The following is a 17,929-nucleotide window of genomic DNA, read 5'->3' as shown; positions in this document are numbered from 1 at the left end:
AGGATGTTCCTATTTTCAATGGAGAAATGTTGGAGGGTATGGAATAGGATGTTCCCGTTTTCAATGGAGAAATGTTGGAGGGTATGGAGAAGGATGTTCCTATTTTCAATGGAGAAATGTTGGAGGGTATGGAATAGGATGTCCCTATTTTCATTGGAGAAATGTTGGAGGGTATGGAATAGGATGTCCCTATTTTCACTGGAGAAATGTTGGAGGGTATGGTATAGAATGTCCCCATTTTTAATGGAGAAATATTAGAGGGAATGGAATAGGATATCCCCATTTTCATTGGAGAAATGTTGGAGGGTATGGAATAGGATGTCCCTATTTTCACTGGAGAAATGTTGGAAGGTATGGTATAGGATGTCCCCATTTTCACTGGAGAAATGTTGGAGTGTATGGAATAGGATGTCCTCGTTTTCAATGGAGAAATGTTGGAGGGTATGGAATAGGGTGTCCCTATTTTCAATGGAGAAATGTTGGAGGGTATGGAATAAGATGTCCCTATTTTCATCGGAGAAATGTTGGAGGGAATAAAACAGGGAGTGAGCAATATCAAAAGAATAAAAAAAGCTTGCATCATCTGGAAGCTCCAAGAGGGTGCAGAAAGGCTGCGATCCTGCACGCGCACGCTTCCTGGGGGAACAAGCGCTGCTGTTGAATTGGGAGAGGTTCGCTTATCTGCACAAAAAAACATCTCTTGCAACCCCTTCTTTGCAGCCCCCAGCGCGCAAGGAACGCTTCGCCTCTTGGAAGCGCGGGCTCAGCAGGCGGGAGGGGCGGGGCCAAGGACCTATTCGAATCTCGCTTCCCACGCTTCCCATTGGCCGAGCGCGCGGGGCGGGCGCGCGCATGAGGGAGGAAGCCGGGCGCGCGCCGGAGGCTAGACGGGGGTGGGCGGAGCCTGGCAACCGCCCGCTGTTCTGATTGGCTCCGGCGCAATGCGCTGCGTTCTCAAAACCGCGCGCTCCGGGCTGGGCTGCCTTCAATCGGCCGCGGGATGGAGCGCGGCGGATGGTGAGGTTCTGTCGGCTGCTCCTCCGACGGAGACGCGCAGTGTGCTTTGCGCGGACGGGCTGCTCCCGCTTTCGTTCGCCCCTCCTGGCCCCGCGCGCCGGGCCGAGGGCATCCCGTCGGGCAATGGATTGCAAGCTGGAGGCGCAGCGCATCGTCAGCATCTCGCTGGGCAAGATGTACGGCGCGCGGGGCCAGCGCGGCGGCGTCAAGCTGCACCGGAACCTCCTGGTCTCGCTCGTCTTGCGCAGCGCCCGGCAGGTCTACCTGAGCGAGTTGGATGGCGCGCAGGCGGCGCCTTTCCCGGCTGCTGCTCCGGGGCCGATGGCGCCTGGTGCGGATCCGCTCCGAGGAGGAGGAGGAGGAGGACCACCTTCGAGGCTGCCCGTCTTTCCTCCCTCCTCGCCTCCGTTTTTCCTGCAGCCGGCGGCGCTGCCTTCAGAGCGCAGGGCTCCCCCGTCGCCGCGGAACCTCGCGCCGGATTGGGATGCTAATCGGCTGGCGCGGCGCTGCTGCGGCTGCTCTTCTCCGACGGCGGATACCGGCAAGCAGCCGGCCGAGGCTCCCTCTCCGCCCTGCTGCCCCAGGAAGCGGGGCTCCGCTGCGCAACCAGGCGAGGGCGCGCCGTCGGGGAGCTCCCCGCTGAAGAAGCCGCGCAGGGAGCGGGAGCCGCAGATCCCCAGGCGCCACGACGGCGGCGGCGGCGACCTGGAGACGGGCAACGTGGCCAGCCTCATCAGTATCTTCGGCTCCAGCTTCTCGGGACTGCTCGGCAAAAAGCCGTCGGGCGCCGGGCGGCGCCGGCGGAGGGAAGCCGAGGAAGACGACAAGGACGAGGCGTCGGCCGGAGCAGCAGCGGACGCCGAGCCGGGGCCGATCTGCTGCGACGAGTCCATGCTGCGCAACCTCAACCCTTGGAGCACGGCCATCGTGGCTTTCTGAACTTGCCCATTTTCCCCGGTTGCATATTATTGGGACCGCGGGGTGGGGGGGTGGGAGAGAGGGGTGGCTGCACGTTGATCCGGGTTTGCTTCGGATTTCAAGAAGTCGAGAAGCTCCTTCCATGCGCCACCCGTTCTTTTCCCGCGGAGGGATGCGGGCGCGACTGGACCCAGGGCAATTTGCGGCGTTTAAAACTTTAGACGGGGTGGGCTGGAGAGATGGTTTCCCCTCCGTCCCCCCGGTTGTGATTTTGCAGTCTGCGTGGAAGCAGCTCAGCGTTTTCCTGCCCTCCCTCCCTTCCCTCTTTCCATCCATCCTCCGGTCGAGCGGTTCTGAAGGTCATACCCTTGCCTTGTTCTCGTGCCGCGCAGAGCATGTTCTTCCGAGCAACCCTTGGAAAGTTTGCTGTAAGATTAGGGGGTTTTTTGGGGGGAGGATAAGCCCCTAAAGCACTAGGCTTGAAGGGCTGAGAAGGTGTGTTGGAACTGTGTTTGCAGATCTCTTGAGGGACACTTCCCTGGGGTGATTACTCCCAGCCTTTGTTTTATAAAGGTTATGGGAGAGAGGACACTTTGTACAATATTCTTCCTCCGGTTGATGTGTTTTTGTATGGCAATTGTAAACTTCTGGCGTGTGCAACACGTATTAAATATTTTGACATTGTTTAAGCTGCACTTGTGTTTCTGCCGTCTCTGGACTGGGGAGGTTATGGGTGCTAATTTCTCTTCCCCCTTCAAATGGTGGGGCAGCAGTTGGTCCCTTCTTGAACCGCCCTGAGACCTCCGGGTCTGTATAGGGCGGTATATAAATTCAAGAAAAATGATAATAAAATAATTTAGCAGCAAAGGCACCGGAAAGATGTGGATAAGCAGCAGGCATAGCACTGATCTGAGTTATAGTAATTAGGGATATAAAGGAAAAAACAGGTTGGAGGTAAAGGAAGCGAATGTCCTTCCTTTGGCTGAGTTATGTGGGGCTTGTCTCAAAACATCCTCTTGATGCCATTAGGCTGTCTGCACAAACCACGTAGCATAAGAGGTGAAAATAACAAACACGGGCATTTCTGCTGGGGAAGAGTCGTTCAAAGCTGAGACGCATTCACAGTGCTTGAAAAAGAGTGGTGCTATCCTGTGATGGCAGAGTTTAAATGTTTTAAAGGGCTCAGCTGATCTTAGATGTGGATGTCTGCTGAGAGCACGGCAAAGTGGTTAGAAACACTGGGCAGTTGGTGGTGTTGCCCTTTGTTCGTGACACGGGCAGATTTCATCCAAAAGGCTTGTAACATTATCCCAGAAGAACAAATGGCCACATGGGAGTTGTACTCCAGTTACTGAGGGCTTTCTTTGGCTATTCCCATTGAATGAGGAACAATGGGTGATCCTTAGGAAGATGGGTGTGGAATGCTGTCCCTAAAGGGGATCAGCTGGTACCCACATTGGTAGTTTTGGTACCAGGTTAATATGACTTTATTTCTCCAAGCTTAAAATCAATTAACACTTTCTTTAGTCTTGCATTGTCACTATGCATTGCTAGGATTAGTCTAGTTTTATCCTGATTTTATTCTATTTTATAGTTCATGTTACTCTCTCTCTCTCCCCCCCCCCCCACCAGTAAACTGTCTTACAAACCATTGGTGGGGCAGTACATATGTTTTGGAGCAGTGATATTTACATATTTTAAATATAGAGTATGTTGTAGATCCTGCCTTGAGTAAAGGTAAAGGGACCCCTGACCGTTAGGTCCAGTCGCGGACGACTCTGGGGTTGCGGCGCTCATCTCGCTTTATTGGCCGAGGGAGCCGGCATACAGCTTCCGGTTCATGTGGCCAGCATGACTAAGCCGCTTCTGGCGAACCAGACCAGCGCACAGAAGCATTGTTTACCTTCCTGCCAGAGCGGTACCTATTTATCTACTTGCACTTTGACGAGCTTTTGAACTGCTGTGTTGCCTTGAGTATACCAGCCAAAAAAGCCTGCTGTATATATAGCTCAGTTGGTATAGCTAGAGACTGTTAATCTACATGAGTGAAAGATTCCTGCATTGCAGGCAGTTGGATTGGATGACCCTCGGGGTCCCTTTCAACTCTACAATTCTATATCTGTATGATAAATCAAGGCATTTATAAACAATACCCTCCTTTTCCCTGCCTTATCAGGCTTTGCTCCACTTAAATCAATACCAGTTCACCATATCCCAACTACAACTAATCCAGAACACAGCAGCCAGACTGGTGACTGGGAGCGGCCGCCGAGACCATATAACACCGGTCTTGAAAGACCTACATTGGCTCCCAGTACGTTTCCAAGCCCAATTCAAAGTGTTGGTGCTGAACTTTAAAGCCCTAAACGGCCTCGGTCCAGTATATCTGAAGGAGCGTCTCCACCTCCATTGTTTAGCCCAGACACTGAGGTCCAGCACCGAGGGCCTTCTGGTGGTTCCCTCACTGCGAGAAGCCAAGTTATAGGGAACCCGGCAGAGGGCCTTCTCGGTAGTGGCACCCACCCTGTGGAACTCCCTCCCACCAGATGTCAAAGAGAAAAACAACTTCCAGACTTTTAGAAGACATCTGAAGGCAGCCCTGTTTAGGGAAGCTTTTAGTGTTTGATGTATTGCAGCATTTTAATGTTTTTTTGGAAGCCGCCCAGAGTGGCTGGGGAAGCCCAGCCAAATGGGCGGGATATAAATAATAAATTATTATTATTATTATTATTATTATTATTAGTACTATTGGCCAACTCCTCACCCTCCTGCGGCATGACATTCTTTATAGCCGATCCCTGTCCAGCCATACCTGGAGATCTCCAAGGCAGTTATCCAGGGGCTAGAACTTCCAAGTGGAGCAGACAGAAGCCACTATTCGGTGGTATAGCCCTCTGCGTTGCATGACAGAGGTCCCAGGATTGATCTCCAGGTAGAGACTTCTTGTCCGAAAAGCTGGAGAGCCACTGCTAGGGAGTGTAGCAATACTGATCTAGATGGATCCTTGGTTTGACTTGGCGCAAGGGAGCTTCCTACATTCCGAATGTACCCTTCATAAGGCACAGATAGAAGTTTAGGAGGCATCTAATACTTCACACCAGGCTTGGCCAATGCAAAACCTTCCTAGTGTCTGCAAATAGCAAGGGGGTGTTGTTGTGTGTCCATCCTGTGTCTGGAGAGGATTCTGAGGCCTGAGAAGGCCACAGTCCCAGGTAACTCGCCAAGTTAAATTTCAGCCTCGGATCTGCAAGTTCCTAGCATGAACTCTGTACCAGAGGCATACCTAAGCTCCCTTGGCAAGGAGCTGTAATGGCACACACCCCTGCCATCCCTTGTGCCCTTGGCAAGGAGCGCCCAGAGGAGCTGTGAGCCTTGCCTTGCTGTCCAGCGCATCGGAGGAATAGCCCAGGAAATGTGCCGATGGGCTTCTAGCAAACTTACCGCGCCTCGGGCCGGTGTCTCCAGCACCGATCGTGCGGAGGGTGGGGTAGTGCGTGCCCATACGAGTGTGCACATGCTATTTCTGGCACACTTACAGGTCAGAGGAGCACCAGAAATAGCTTGTGTGCATGTGCACGGGCCTCCAACCCAGATGTGCACCAGAAATAATGATTGTGCATGTGTAAATAACGCTTGCGCATGCACACAAGCTATTTCCAGCGCTGCTCCGACCCGGAGGTGGGCAGCAGCGCAGCGCCGGTAAGAGCAGGCAGGTGGTGGGGGTTGCTGCGGGCCGGATAAATGAGTCCATTAGGCCTGATCCGGCCCACGGACCTTAGTTTGGGGACCCCTGTTCTAGCCCCTCGGAGCCAGAGTGGAGAGGGGTAGTTTTTTGCACCCTGCCAACTTCTAGGCACACGCCTGCTCTCTACCACCTGCAGATCACAAAAGTTTGGTATTTCTGTAAGCCTCGCAATAAGGTGTTGTTGTTGTTTAGTCATTTAGTTGTGTCCGACTCTTCGTGACCCCATGGACCAGAGCACGCCAGGCACTTCTGTCTTCCACTGCCTCCTGCAGTTTGGTCAAACTCATGCTGGTAGCTTCGAGAACACTGTCCAACCATCTCCTCCTCTGTTGTCCCTTCTCCTAGTGCCCTCCATCTTTCCCAACATCAGGGTCTTTTCCAGGGAGTCTTCTCATGAGGTGGCCAAAGTATTGAAGCCTCAGCTTCAGGATCTGTCCTTCCAGTTAGCACTCAGGGCTGATTTCCTTCAGAATGGATAGGTTTGATCTTCTTGCAGTCCATGGGACTCTCAAGAGTCTCCTCCAACACCAGAATTCAAAACCATCAAATAAGGTATCTTCTGAGATTTAGGTTGGCTAGTTTTCCCGAAAAGTAGATGAGCTTGTAAACCCATCTGGATTGGGAACCACTGAAGATGCAGCCTCTTATAGCTGAGTGTTCTCACGTGCAGGATACCAAGTCCTTGAGTATGTAAAACTAGAAGTCTAGCCTAGTTTTCAATGTCTAGGATCTGCTTGGGTGGAGAGCAATCCATCATGTGAAGCACCCTCACACATGTGCCCTCTGAAGTGGTAAGAGGCCAGACAGGCTTATCAATACATCTGCTGTTTGTGAGATTTAGGCCTAGACTAGCAGCAAGTCTCCTAGCGACTGAGTTGGAACCAGTGCTGTTTGTGTGGAGCTCAGCTGATGCGATGGAACTTCTCCTTTCACTCTTCCTTCTGCCCGTGTTCCCTCAAAATATGCAATCTGATTTTCTGGAAAATATTTTGATGGTGCATGGCTGGCACGGGGTCATTGGAAGTGACCACGGCGGTCATGAAGGAATCTGGGCAAGTTCTACTTAGAATATCCAATGAAGGAATCTGGGCAAGTTCTACTTAGAATATCCTAGACAATTTTGTTTACCCTTTCCTCTAAAATTCCAAAGATACAATTCATGGTTCCATGGTGAGTTGTCCTTTAAGGTTTAGGGTTTTTTTTTTATCATGCTGTTTCTCCCTCTTCTTCAATACTTCTTAAATACTTGAAAAACGGTCCATGTGCGGATGAGGGCAAATGTTTGAGAGCAGCTAATACAATTGCTTACTATTTTGAGAACGAAATATGTTGGCTTACGCACTCCCTTTGGCAGTGGAGGTTATGGGGAAATTTGGCACCCCCAGCTCAGGTTCATTTCAGTTGGGGCTGAAGATCAAGTCAAGGCTCTACAGAAAAAGCAGGTGGTAGGTTGAAGGAAGAATTGGGAACTGGTGGCTGCTCTCGATCGATACTAAAATGTGGGGGGAAGCTTGCTTTTTTGAAAATAGGCTTCCTAGCAGAATCTTTTCCCCTTAATTTTTGTGGTTATCTTGGTAGTTTGTGCCCTCAGGGAGCTTGTCTAATGAGAAACTGGGAGGCTGGAGAGGGGAAGGAATGTCTCAGCCTTTGTGGATGACAACGTTCAAAGCTGGCTCTTAGAAGGCTGTTCTGAAAAAGAATTTAGTTCTGAGCCTGCAGTTGGCCTCAGGTAACTTAAAGAGCTCCCTGGAAGAGTTTTCTTCTTCGGCCGCAGCTGTGGCAATCACTTTGTGGCTTGATTAAACTTCGATGAAACATTTTATTTTTTTTGCTAATGTCAGAAGACAAACCTACCCGTGCCCTCCATGGAGATGTCCGCCTGCCTGCCAAACTCACAGCAGTGCCTTTCAGGCCTCAATGACAAGCCATTTAGCTATCAAGGGCAGCTTGCAAGACCCATGCCTTCTGATGTGATGCAATATTCCATGTAGGGTTCAGGCTTCCTCAGCTGTCCGTTCTCTGAAAATTGCTCCCTGGATGGCTTAGGAGAGGGGGAACCCTTTTCCATTCATGCATGGCTGAGGTAGGGAGATTGCGGCTTGGATCAAAAGGTGAAAATGTGAATTTGAGAAGGAAGATGCTCTTCTGCTCTGCTTCTCAGCAACACTAGTGCTTTTGTTGTTTGTTTGTTTAGTCGTTTAGTCACGTCCGACTCTTTGTGACCCCATGGACCAGAGCACGCCAGGCACTCCTGTCTTCCACTGCCTCCCACAGTTTGGTCAAACTCATGCTGGTAGCTTCGAGAACACTGTCCAACCATCTCGTCCTCTGTCGTCCCCTTCTCCTTGTGCCCTCCATCTTTCCCAACATCAGGGTCTTTTCCAGGGAGTCTTCTCTTCTCATGCGGTGGCCGAAGTATTGGAGCCTCAGCTTCAGGATCCCATTGCTACGATGGGACAAATCCATTATTCCTTGATACTTACAGTATCATAGCTGAGGGCTCAGCTACATGTTACACGCACAAGCACCAACACATGCTTACACAAGAGCAACGTGACAGCTGTCTGCTTTGCTTCATTAGGGGCTTAAAGCAAGGTTGTTTTTTTCATTGGCATTGTGGTGGGAGGCTGTTTGATTCCTTCCTATCTGTGGCTGTTGAGTTTAAGAACTTTAATAGCAAATGGTCAGTTGGCCTCCCTAGTTTGGCCCTGAGCTCCCTCTCTCCCTCTGCTTCTCTCTTAGCACAGAGTTTCCCGCAGTGTAGGCACCTGCTACGTTTCCTCATGCAGGGCTGCTGTTACAGGTAGAGTAGTAGGACCTGGGAAATGGGTGGCAGCTTGAGTAGGAGAGTTTTCGAGCTGCTGGGTATTGGAGGTGGTGTTGAAGGAAACCACACATTTTTGTGATCAGCCTGTACTGAACAAAGTAAAGGTGCTTTGAGTAGTTCTCTCGTATGGGAGTAGAATTATTAGTAGCCACTTAAACCGATGCTGAATCTGTCTTGTTGGCTATCAAATCGCAGCATGATTCTCACCTTGTTTTCTTTTTGGAGGAAAAGCTGAGATGAAACCTTCCGATGGAGAAGAAGAGTACCTGTCTTTCAGAAATCACGCTTGATGCTGGCTGGGCTGCTGCTATGTCTAACTGTTCCCCAAGCAGCAGGAAGGGAAAGAAAAGAGCTGCGTCTGGGGTGATGAACCTGTAGCCCCCCAGGTATTGACAGCTCCCATCATATCTGATCGTTGGCCATGCTGGTTGGAGCTGATAGGAGTTGGTATCTGGCAACTTCTACAGGGCCACAGGTTCCCCATGTGTGAGTGGATGTTTTACAGTTGCAGGATGAACAACACAGAATCCGTGTATTATCCTGGGGCAAGCTGATAATAGCACACTGCTAGGGCTTGCAATTTAACTTGCTTTGCTGTTCTTGAATTTAATAGTGAAGCTTTCCTTTAAAAAAACACACACCATTATTTGTAATTGAGGGTAAGTGAGATGAGCATTTAAGTCACCCACTTGGACACTCCATTTAGTTTGTAATATAAGATTAGCCTTAAAACTGAAATATATGAATGGAAGTTCAAGCTGCATCTTGACCCCAGCTGATTTTTTTGGGAGGGGAAGGAGGAGAGAAGAAATAGATTGCAATGTGAGAACTCTAATGTTCCTTACTAATGCAATTAGTGGTGCAGAAGGGGGGATTTTTGTGGTGCGGAAGAGGGATTTTTGGCATATGAAGAGATCCTTGCACACACACATCCCGATGCCTCGCTGCACCTAACATTTGGAACAGGAATTGATGTCTGTGGATGACAGAGGTACCACCCTAGGCGTGACTTAGCCACCTCAGTGAGAACTAGGATGGACACCGTAGGCAGGTTTTGCCACCAGCTAACAGATCCCAAACAGGTTTCTTGTGCAAGTGTGTGAAGAATGAAGGGAAGCAAGGCTAAAAATAATTGTCGGAAAGGTGTGGTTTTTCCTGTGGAAATGACTGAGTAAGGATGTTGGAGGAAATGAGAAGCTTCACCCGGTTACTAGCAGTAAAGGTCATTTGACCTGAATAGGTTTAGGGGTCATTTCTATAACTGCCTTTTGGATAATCTCTGAATGTGGGGGATGAGAGACTCAAAGCTTAAATGGGAAGTTACAGATAGGTAGCCGTGTTGGTCTGCCATAGTCAAAAAAAAAATAAAAAAAAATCCTTCCAGTAGCACCTTAAAGACCAACTAAGTTAGTTCTTGGTATGAGCTTTCGTGTGCATGCACACTTCTTCAGATACACAGAATACGCTGTGTATCTGAAGAAGTGTGCATGCACACGAAAGCTCATACCAAGAACTAACTTAGTTGGTCTTTAAGCTGCTACTGGAAGGAATTTTTTTATTTTGTCTTAAATGGGAAGAACAGTTGCTATCATTAGCCTGTGTCCTCCAGGCCTCTCATTTTCAATGCTCTCTAAATTAAGGCATGCTTATTTCTGCGATGTTCATGTGTGTTTGTTTTAAACCTGCAAAAATGTGCAGTTGGCAGGGAGCTTTCGGAGAGGGCTCCTTGTGCTATTGGGTGATAGTTTAGTATAGAAAATGCATCTGTTCAGCTGTGCAATATTTCACGGTGCAAAGAGCATTTTGTATGTGTGTGTGTACACATTACAGCATGAGGTTTTGGGTTGTGGGTTTTTTTGCCAATCTGTGGATTTTCCCGGAGACACGTTTTTAGTTCACAGACTCCTCCTGATGCCCTCATTCAGTCTCAGCCCTGGTGCTTTGTGAATCCATTTCTGCTAGATGAGGCCAACTTATTGCAGAGCCTGACCGTGACAGTTCCAAGGTTGAGTGTCTGGCTCGGAGTGGGGTCTCTTCTTAGTCTATTTAGTTTGGCTATTCCTAGTCTACAATGCTGTTACAATCCTGGAGAAGCAGCAGCTCCATCTGCACTATTCATTTAAAGCATTATCAGACCTGTGGGTTAAACCACAGAGCCTAGGACTTGCCGGTCAGAAGGTTGGCGGTTCGAATCCCCGCGACGGGGTGAGCTCCCGTTGCTCGGTCCCTGCTCCTGCCAACCTAGCAGTTCGAAAGCACGTTAAAGTGCAAGTAGATAAATAGGTACCACTCCAGCAGGAAGGTAAACGGCGTTTCCGTGCGCTGCTCTTGTTCGCCAGAAGCAGCTTAGTCATGCTGGCCACATGACCCGGAAGCTGTACGCCGACTCCCTCGGCCAATAAAGCGAGATGAGCGCCACAACCCCAGAGTCGGCCACGACTGGACCTAATGGTCAGGGGTCCCTTTACCTTTACAGACTACTTTAAACAGCCACTGCTTCCACCAAAGGATCATGGGAACTGTAGTTTAAGGTTGCTGAGAGTTAGGAGGTCCCTGTTCTCACAAAGCTACAGTTCCCAGAGTGTTTCTAACAATCCCTTTCCCCAGGGAATTCTGGGAATTTGGCAAACTTTGGGGGAGTATGATTCCAATGTGTGTGTGTTAGCAAATGAGCCCAGGCAGTTATCACCAAGGGCTCCAGCCATGCCCACTGCCACAAAGCCTGACCTGTTCACCCACCTGTTGCTCTTGGGGGAGGAGGAAACGTTGCCCACAGTTGCTTTCAAGGAATGGCGAACCATGTTTGCAATGAATCCGGTCGGCAGCCACGGAACGGAACAGTCTTTCCGTCCCTTTATAACCACGTGGGGAAAATACGACCTGAGATGACCTCCCCAATCGGCCCGCATTGTCCTGCGAAATATAACTCTGTCTATTCAGGGTTTGTGGCTTGTCTCAGCAGTCTGGAATTCTGTGAACTTCCAGGAGGGAGAAGGACACTTCCGGGGGTCCACATTCTTCATGCAGCCCCTCCTTAGCTTGCAGAGAAACAGCTGGCTGGCCACTTTAGGGAAATTGGAACCAGCATAACACTGGACTGGGGGTAGTAGGATGGATAAATCTGGAACCCCTGTCAAGACCTAAAGCCCGAGCCATTTTCAGAATGAGGAGTGGCAAGTCAATTGGCATGCATTTCGCAAGGCAGTACTTGGCTTAACTTTGTGGATACATTTCAGAGCAGCGAAAGAATTAAAGGACACAGGTAGGTACCCACAATGAAATGTTGAATATCCTTAGCACCTAGCAAGAACATTCCTGCTCAGGGCTCCAGCCATAGCTGTCAAGTTACAGATTTGAAAATAAGGGACCAGCAGCCTCGAAAATAAGGGATCAGCAGCCAAAATAAGGGATTTTGCTATTGTAAACATAAATTGGTAGGATTGACAGATGCTGTCAATCCGGCATGAGGCGGTTGCCGCCCTTCTGCGTCCCTCCCCAACCCCTCCTCTTCCTCCTCCCTCAGGCCACCTCCTCAGCTGCCACCACCGCTGCCGCCTTGCGGGCGGCGTGGGCCTCTTTCCCTCCCCCCCTTGGGCGGGGAAGGGCCGATGGAACTCCTCACGCCAGGACGATGGCGCCAGCGCGCTCTCTCTCTCGCGGCGGAGGGCCCCAAGCTGCTGCTTCCCTCCCGAGCCGGGCGAGCATGAAACCCGGGAAATTTAAGGGGCATCATCAATAAGGGACAGCAGCGGGACACGACGCTGGGGTAAGGGAGTTTCCCGCCAAATAAGGGACGGTTGACAGCTATGGCTCCAGCTGGTCTGACACGAGACAAGACCATTGCAGCGCTTATCAAGACTCTCAGGAGGGAAGGCAGTTCTAGGAGGGCAGTAAGAAAACACACACACTGTTAAAACCAGGAATCGGGCAGTTAAATGACCCCCAAAACCCCAAGTCCCCACCATAGCCTTGAACTAAGGCCAGGACAATGACTGTTGACACGGGCACCATACATACACAACAGCAAAGAGGCTCAGAAAACCAGTCTATAAAATGGCAGCAATAAGCAGATGCCAAGTGTTATGTACTGAGTTCAATAGGATCTAAGATGCAGCAGTCTGATTGGTCCGCAGAAGCCACCCAATCCAACTCCAGGTGGAAGTGAATCTGCGACCTGATTGGCCTACAGGAGAATCCCAGAATTAGCCAATCACGTGGGGCCCATTGTGTAAATAATGTATATAAAGCAGACATTCTGGGGGAACTTCCATTCCTCCTCACCACTATGAGCTGAATAAAGAGCATGAAATCCATTCTTGACTCCGAGTATATTTCACCATGTATCATTCTGTTTCTTCTGACTGTCCAATACAGAAAACTAGAAATTTCAAATAAACGCCAAAATTCATCAGTTTGACTGTTTTCCTTGGTTCCAATGGCTAATGACGGCTCTGGAAGAGGGGAATCCAGGGCTTCTCCTGTCTCCATAACACCTTACGCATAAGGTCACATACTCCTTGCCCCTCCATAAAGTGGGCATAGGATTGGAAGCGAAAAAAATATTAAAAGATTATTTTGAAATTAACTTGAATCAGGAGACAAATGTGAAAGTAGTATGGGATGCGAGCAAAGCAGTGATGCGGGCCCTTTTTATTCAGCAAAGTGCATACCAAAAAGTTGAAAAAGCAAGCAGTTCTACAAGAAATAAAAAGGAAAGAAAAAGAATGATAAATTCCCCTCGAAAAGAGGTATTAAAACAGGATATTAAAATAATTGCAAACACAGTTTTCAGTGATGATAAATCAAGAAGTAGAGTGGAAAATTAAACATTTAAAACAGAAACAATTTGAGCAGGCATTAGCCTGCGCCAACCAGGGAAATTATTAGCACGGCAAATTTAAAAAAGGCAAGAGAAATTCTGTAGAAACAAAATTAACATAGGAGTTAGAGTTGTCCTGTGCCCTAGAGTTGTCCTAAAGAAATAAGAGATCAATTCATCAGTTTTTATACAGAATTATATCGAGCGAAACGGGGTAATTTAGATGAAATGCAAAAATATCTAGAGGACAGTGGAATACCTAAAATACCAATAGATAAAATGACAATTTTGAATGCACCGGTGAGGTAAGTGGGCATAGGATTGGAAGCTACAAAACAATGACAACCTGGAATGGGAGCAGACGGGGAAAATGTTTGTCCTGCGAACCAGAGAAGAAAGTAAGTTGTGGAACTGAAGACAGCGGGTAGCTCATTCACTGAAGGTTTACAAGACACAGAATAAATGTGCGAAGGAGGAAATAATTCAGAGTGGATTTACTACCCTGGTTTTGTTAGCAATTGCCTCTCTCGATTCTGGTTCACCTCATTTTGTGGCTCTTTCTTTGAACCACATGGGGTTAATTCTTGAGGGGGAGAGGAAGGAGGGGGAGACATTTTTTTGAAATATTAGAGCACTGCTTGTCTGGGATCCCAGAGTTACTCCTCCTCTCTTAGTGAGTGAGTGTGCCAGATTTCAGCCTGAAAACAGCTGCGATCTGAGATGGGGAGGAAAGGAGGAACTTTATAAGAGAAAACTGAACCAAGCTTCTCTGTAATGGGAACGCACAGGGTGTCTTTGCTAAAACCTTGGACTTCTGAGTCCTCCCCTAATTTCAGATGCCTGCAATTGTCATGGCATTTCTGCACCAAGGAGGGGAGTGATAATTTTGGATTGGATTGTCTTTACCAGTGAATGTGTTGGTTGGAAAATCAACTGGCTTCATTCCCTGCTTCTTCAGCCTGAGGCTCTCACAACCAAACTTCGGGGGGCAACAGTGCAAGCTTTTGCGTTCAACGGGACATTTTGTCACCAAAACAGAAGTTCAGTCAGTTCTCAGCTGTATACAGAGGTCCTAAATAGCAGTTTCATCTAGCAAACGAAGAACAGCTATAGCAGTCCCCTCTAAACAACAGCTCCTCAAAGCCCCAACCCCTGAAACCATTTTCACTTCCAAACCGACCAAATGTTTTCTCTGCAAGGAAGCCTCCCCATTGTCTTTTTGCTTACAAATCCTGTCTTAAGGGTATGTCTGCGTATGAATAGGGTGAGCCTGTGACCTGGCTCAGGAACTAAGTATTTGTCATTACAAAAGACTGGCCAGGCTCCCCAGGGTATCCAATCAAGTAAGCAGTAACAGGTAACCTGCCAGACAGGAAGTAAACAACGCACTCAGATTTCTGTTGTAGACCGCCCTTTCTGTGATGTAGGTATGATGTTTCTGGGGATGGTCTTGGACTCCAGGGCAGGCAATTTAATATATAAGGGAATAAGGGCAGATTTCTGTTTATTACATTGGGCATTATGAGAGTTGTAGTCCAACCACAACTGGTGTGCCAGAGATGGGGCAAGGCTGACCAGTAGAGAAGTAGATAATCTGTTGGTTACTCTCAGCCTCCATTAGGGATGCTGTAGCTCTTGAGGACAGCAGTACATCATTTTACATGGTACATTTTACCAATGTTGGTTATCGTAATGTAAGAGAGGGAGTCCTGGCACAGCCTGGTTGTTTGCCCACGGGCGAGGGGAGCCCGCTCTGCAATGTGTAACAACACATTATCCTGCCAGGACTTTGAAAGCCAGTTTGCCATGGAGAGCTTGGATTTGGCAATGAGAGTTGCTAAGGAATTTCTGGAGAGAGGCGGTTTTGAAATTTCAGGCATGGACCTCCTTGATTTCCACGTTTAGCTCTGAATGCAATCTTTCTGAAAGGTGCAGAATTGCTAAATTTGGGTGGGTGGTGTAGGAAATGGAAAGGGAGCAGGTAAAAAAAAAGACATTGGTCAATGAAAGTTGTGCGCACATGTGCAGGCATGTGTCCATGTGTGCAGAGCAGCCTTTACCACCCTGAACACTGAGGGTGCCAAGTTGGTGAAGGCTGGTGCAGAGCGTCATGTGACTAGAAGGCTATGTTTAGGGAACTTTCTGAACAGGAACTTCTAGCACATTTGCCAATCTCTTTATTTTATGACCCAAGTACCTGAGCACTGCAGCCCTGCAAACCAAGGCTTCCTAGGGCCACACTAGGGGAGGGGTGTTTATCCCTCCCCCCCCTTTTCTTGAGCTGACTCTCTCCCCAGTTGCAAGGGAGGTAAATACTCAACAAACTGGCCTTCAGGGAGTGCTTCTGATGGAAAAACAGAGTGGGAAGTGAGAGTTAAACATCACACAAACATACAGAGCCCCTGACTTCATTTCAGCTTTTGTTTTTAAAAGCACCAGGAGTCCTAATCAACAATATCCCACATAACCTGTAGTTTGCCCTTGCACTCACAGCGATGAAGCACTTAGTTTTTAATTTTTTCCCGTTTCACATTTTGCAAGCACAACTCCTTTGCTGAAAAAAAAATTGTGCTATGCTCTTGTTGTTGTTGTCGTTTAGTCGTGTCCGACTCTTTATGACCCCATGGACCACAGCACATCAGGCACTCCTGTCTTCCACTGCCTCCCACAGTTTGGTCAAACTCATGCTGGTAGCTTTGAGAACACTGTCCAACCATCTCATCCTCTGTCATCCCCTTCTCCTTGTGCCCTTAATCTTTCCCAACATCAGGGTCTTTCCCAGGGAGTCTTCTCTTCCCATGAGGTGGCTAAAGTATTGGAGCCTCAGCTTCAGGATCTGTCCTTCCATTGAGCACTCAGGGCTGATTTCCTTCAGAATGGATAGCTTTGATCTTCTTGCAGTCCATGGGACTCTCAAGAGTCTCCTCCAGCACCATAATTCAAAAGCATCAATTCTTCGGCGATCAGCCGTCTTTATGGTCCAGCTCTCACTTCCATGCCTCACTACTGGGAAAACCATAGCTTTAACTATACAGACCTTTGTTGGCAAGGTGATGTCTCTGCTTTTTAAGATGCTATGCTCTAACTCCAGTTAAACCCCACCAACCAAATGCCTGCTCAGAAGAGCTGAAAGGGAATAGTGTAGCCTCAAAGAGTTCTAGAAACTTGCTCTGTTTTCTTTTTTTGCAAAATGGAACCCGAGATCCTCAGGCATCCTAATTTGCTTCCTTATAAGCCACGTGGAAATTCTGCGCATGCAAACTCGTCTGGCATGGTTGGAAGAAAAGCAGGCCTTGCATGTAAGCAGCTTCTGTCTTTGGCGGATAGAAGCAACTCTCTCCCTATTCCTTCCCCAGGCAATTTCCATTTCTTCTGTCAGACAGAAGTGACCCTGAGAGGCTGCTAAATCCACCTCGGCGACCTTGTCGGCTGTTGCCAGCAATGAAGGTTTCTACCCTTGAGTAACGCCAGCCGGGGACCAGCCTTGCAAACTCCCTTCCTGGCTTTCAAAGTGACCTCTAGATGCCAAAGAGAATCGCAGTCTCCTAAGCGCTCCTTTCTTCCTTTTAATTCTTCAGCCGAGCTGATGGGAGTTTCCCCACAGGGAAGGTTATTCTGGTTGCATGTCGCAGACAGCGTGTGCTTCCCTCCGCCTTCGTGCAGCTCAGTGCCAGGGCTGAGCAAGGTTTCAGCTCTCTTGCCAACAGTTATTAATGCAGCCGCGGAAAAACCCACCCAGCCATCTGCTCTCTGCATCCAGTTTGGGGAAGCTTGCGAGTTTTTCTCCTCCGCCTCCTCCACCTCCTCTCTTTCCCCTCCTCCCTCCCTCTCTCTCTCTGCCAACAATGTGCGACCTCAGCTGTCATCTTTGGTTTCGTATGGGATTAATCTTGAGCCTAAGGACAGGTTTGGACATGTCTAATGCAGAGGAAGGACTGGCAGGGAAGGAAGGACAATGGAGCAATTTACTCAGGCTGTCAATAAAGGAATATTTGGAATGAGGCGTTGTGACTAAGGGCACAGGCGGAGACTTAGGGAGTTGCTGGTGGAAATCTAGCCTTGGCCAGCAGTTTGGAAGGTAGCCTAAGGCCCAAACTAGACTCAGTCTCAGATCTTCTCTAATCCCAGAGAAAGAGAACGAGACAGATTTGCTGCTTTTATGAGCAAAAGAGGAATACAGTGGTACCTCAGGTTAAGTACTTAATTCGTTCCGGAGGTCCATTCTTAACCTGAAACTGTTCTTAACCTGAAGCACCACTTTAGCTAATGGGGACTCCCGTTGCCGCCGTGCCATTGCTGAGTGATTTCTGTTCTCATCCTGAGGTAAATTTCTTAACCCGAGGTAATATTTCTGGGTTAGCGGAGTCTGTAAACTGAAGTGTCTGTAACCCAGGGTACCACTGTACAGAATAGAATATATAATTCACCCACATAATACCTCATTTTTTTCTCAGCCAAGAAGAATTCTGGATCTTTGTTGCCAAGAAAAGCACCTGGGAAGAGAGGCTGTGGGGAGTTTAGCATCATGGAAGGGGGGCAGTTTAGCATCATGTGCCCATACGTGCCCAAAGATTAAGGCTTTCTGGGAGATGATCTATAATGA

General features: G+C 48.6%; 1 protein-coding gene across 1 annotated transcript; it reads left to right on the top strand.

Moving 5' to 3' along the window:
• Positions 1 to 968: 968 nt before the first annotated feature.
• IER5 (immediate early response 5) lies at positions 969 to 2,619 on the top strand. The gene is given in 3 exon segments (XM_081914787.1): positions 969 to 1,086; positions 1,089 to 1,139; positions 1,141 to 2,619. Coding segments are annotated over 3 exon segments (939 nt in total). The 5' UTR covers positions 969 to 1,014; the 3' UTR covers positions 1,957 to 2,619.
• The last annotated feature ends 15,310 nt before the right edge of the window (positions 2,620 to 17,929 follow it).

This window comes from Podarcis melisellensis (genome assembly GCF_964234715.1).
Source record: "Podarcis melisellensis genome assembly, chromosome: 6".
Lineage (NCBI taxonomy): Eukaryota > Metazoa > Chordata > Lepidosauria > Squamata > Lacertidae > Podarcis > Podarcis melisellensis.
Note: the sequence above shows the minus strand (reverse complement) of the source record. Positions and strands in the feature narration are given on the sequence as shown.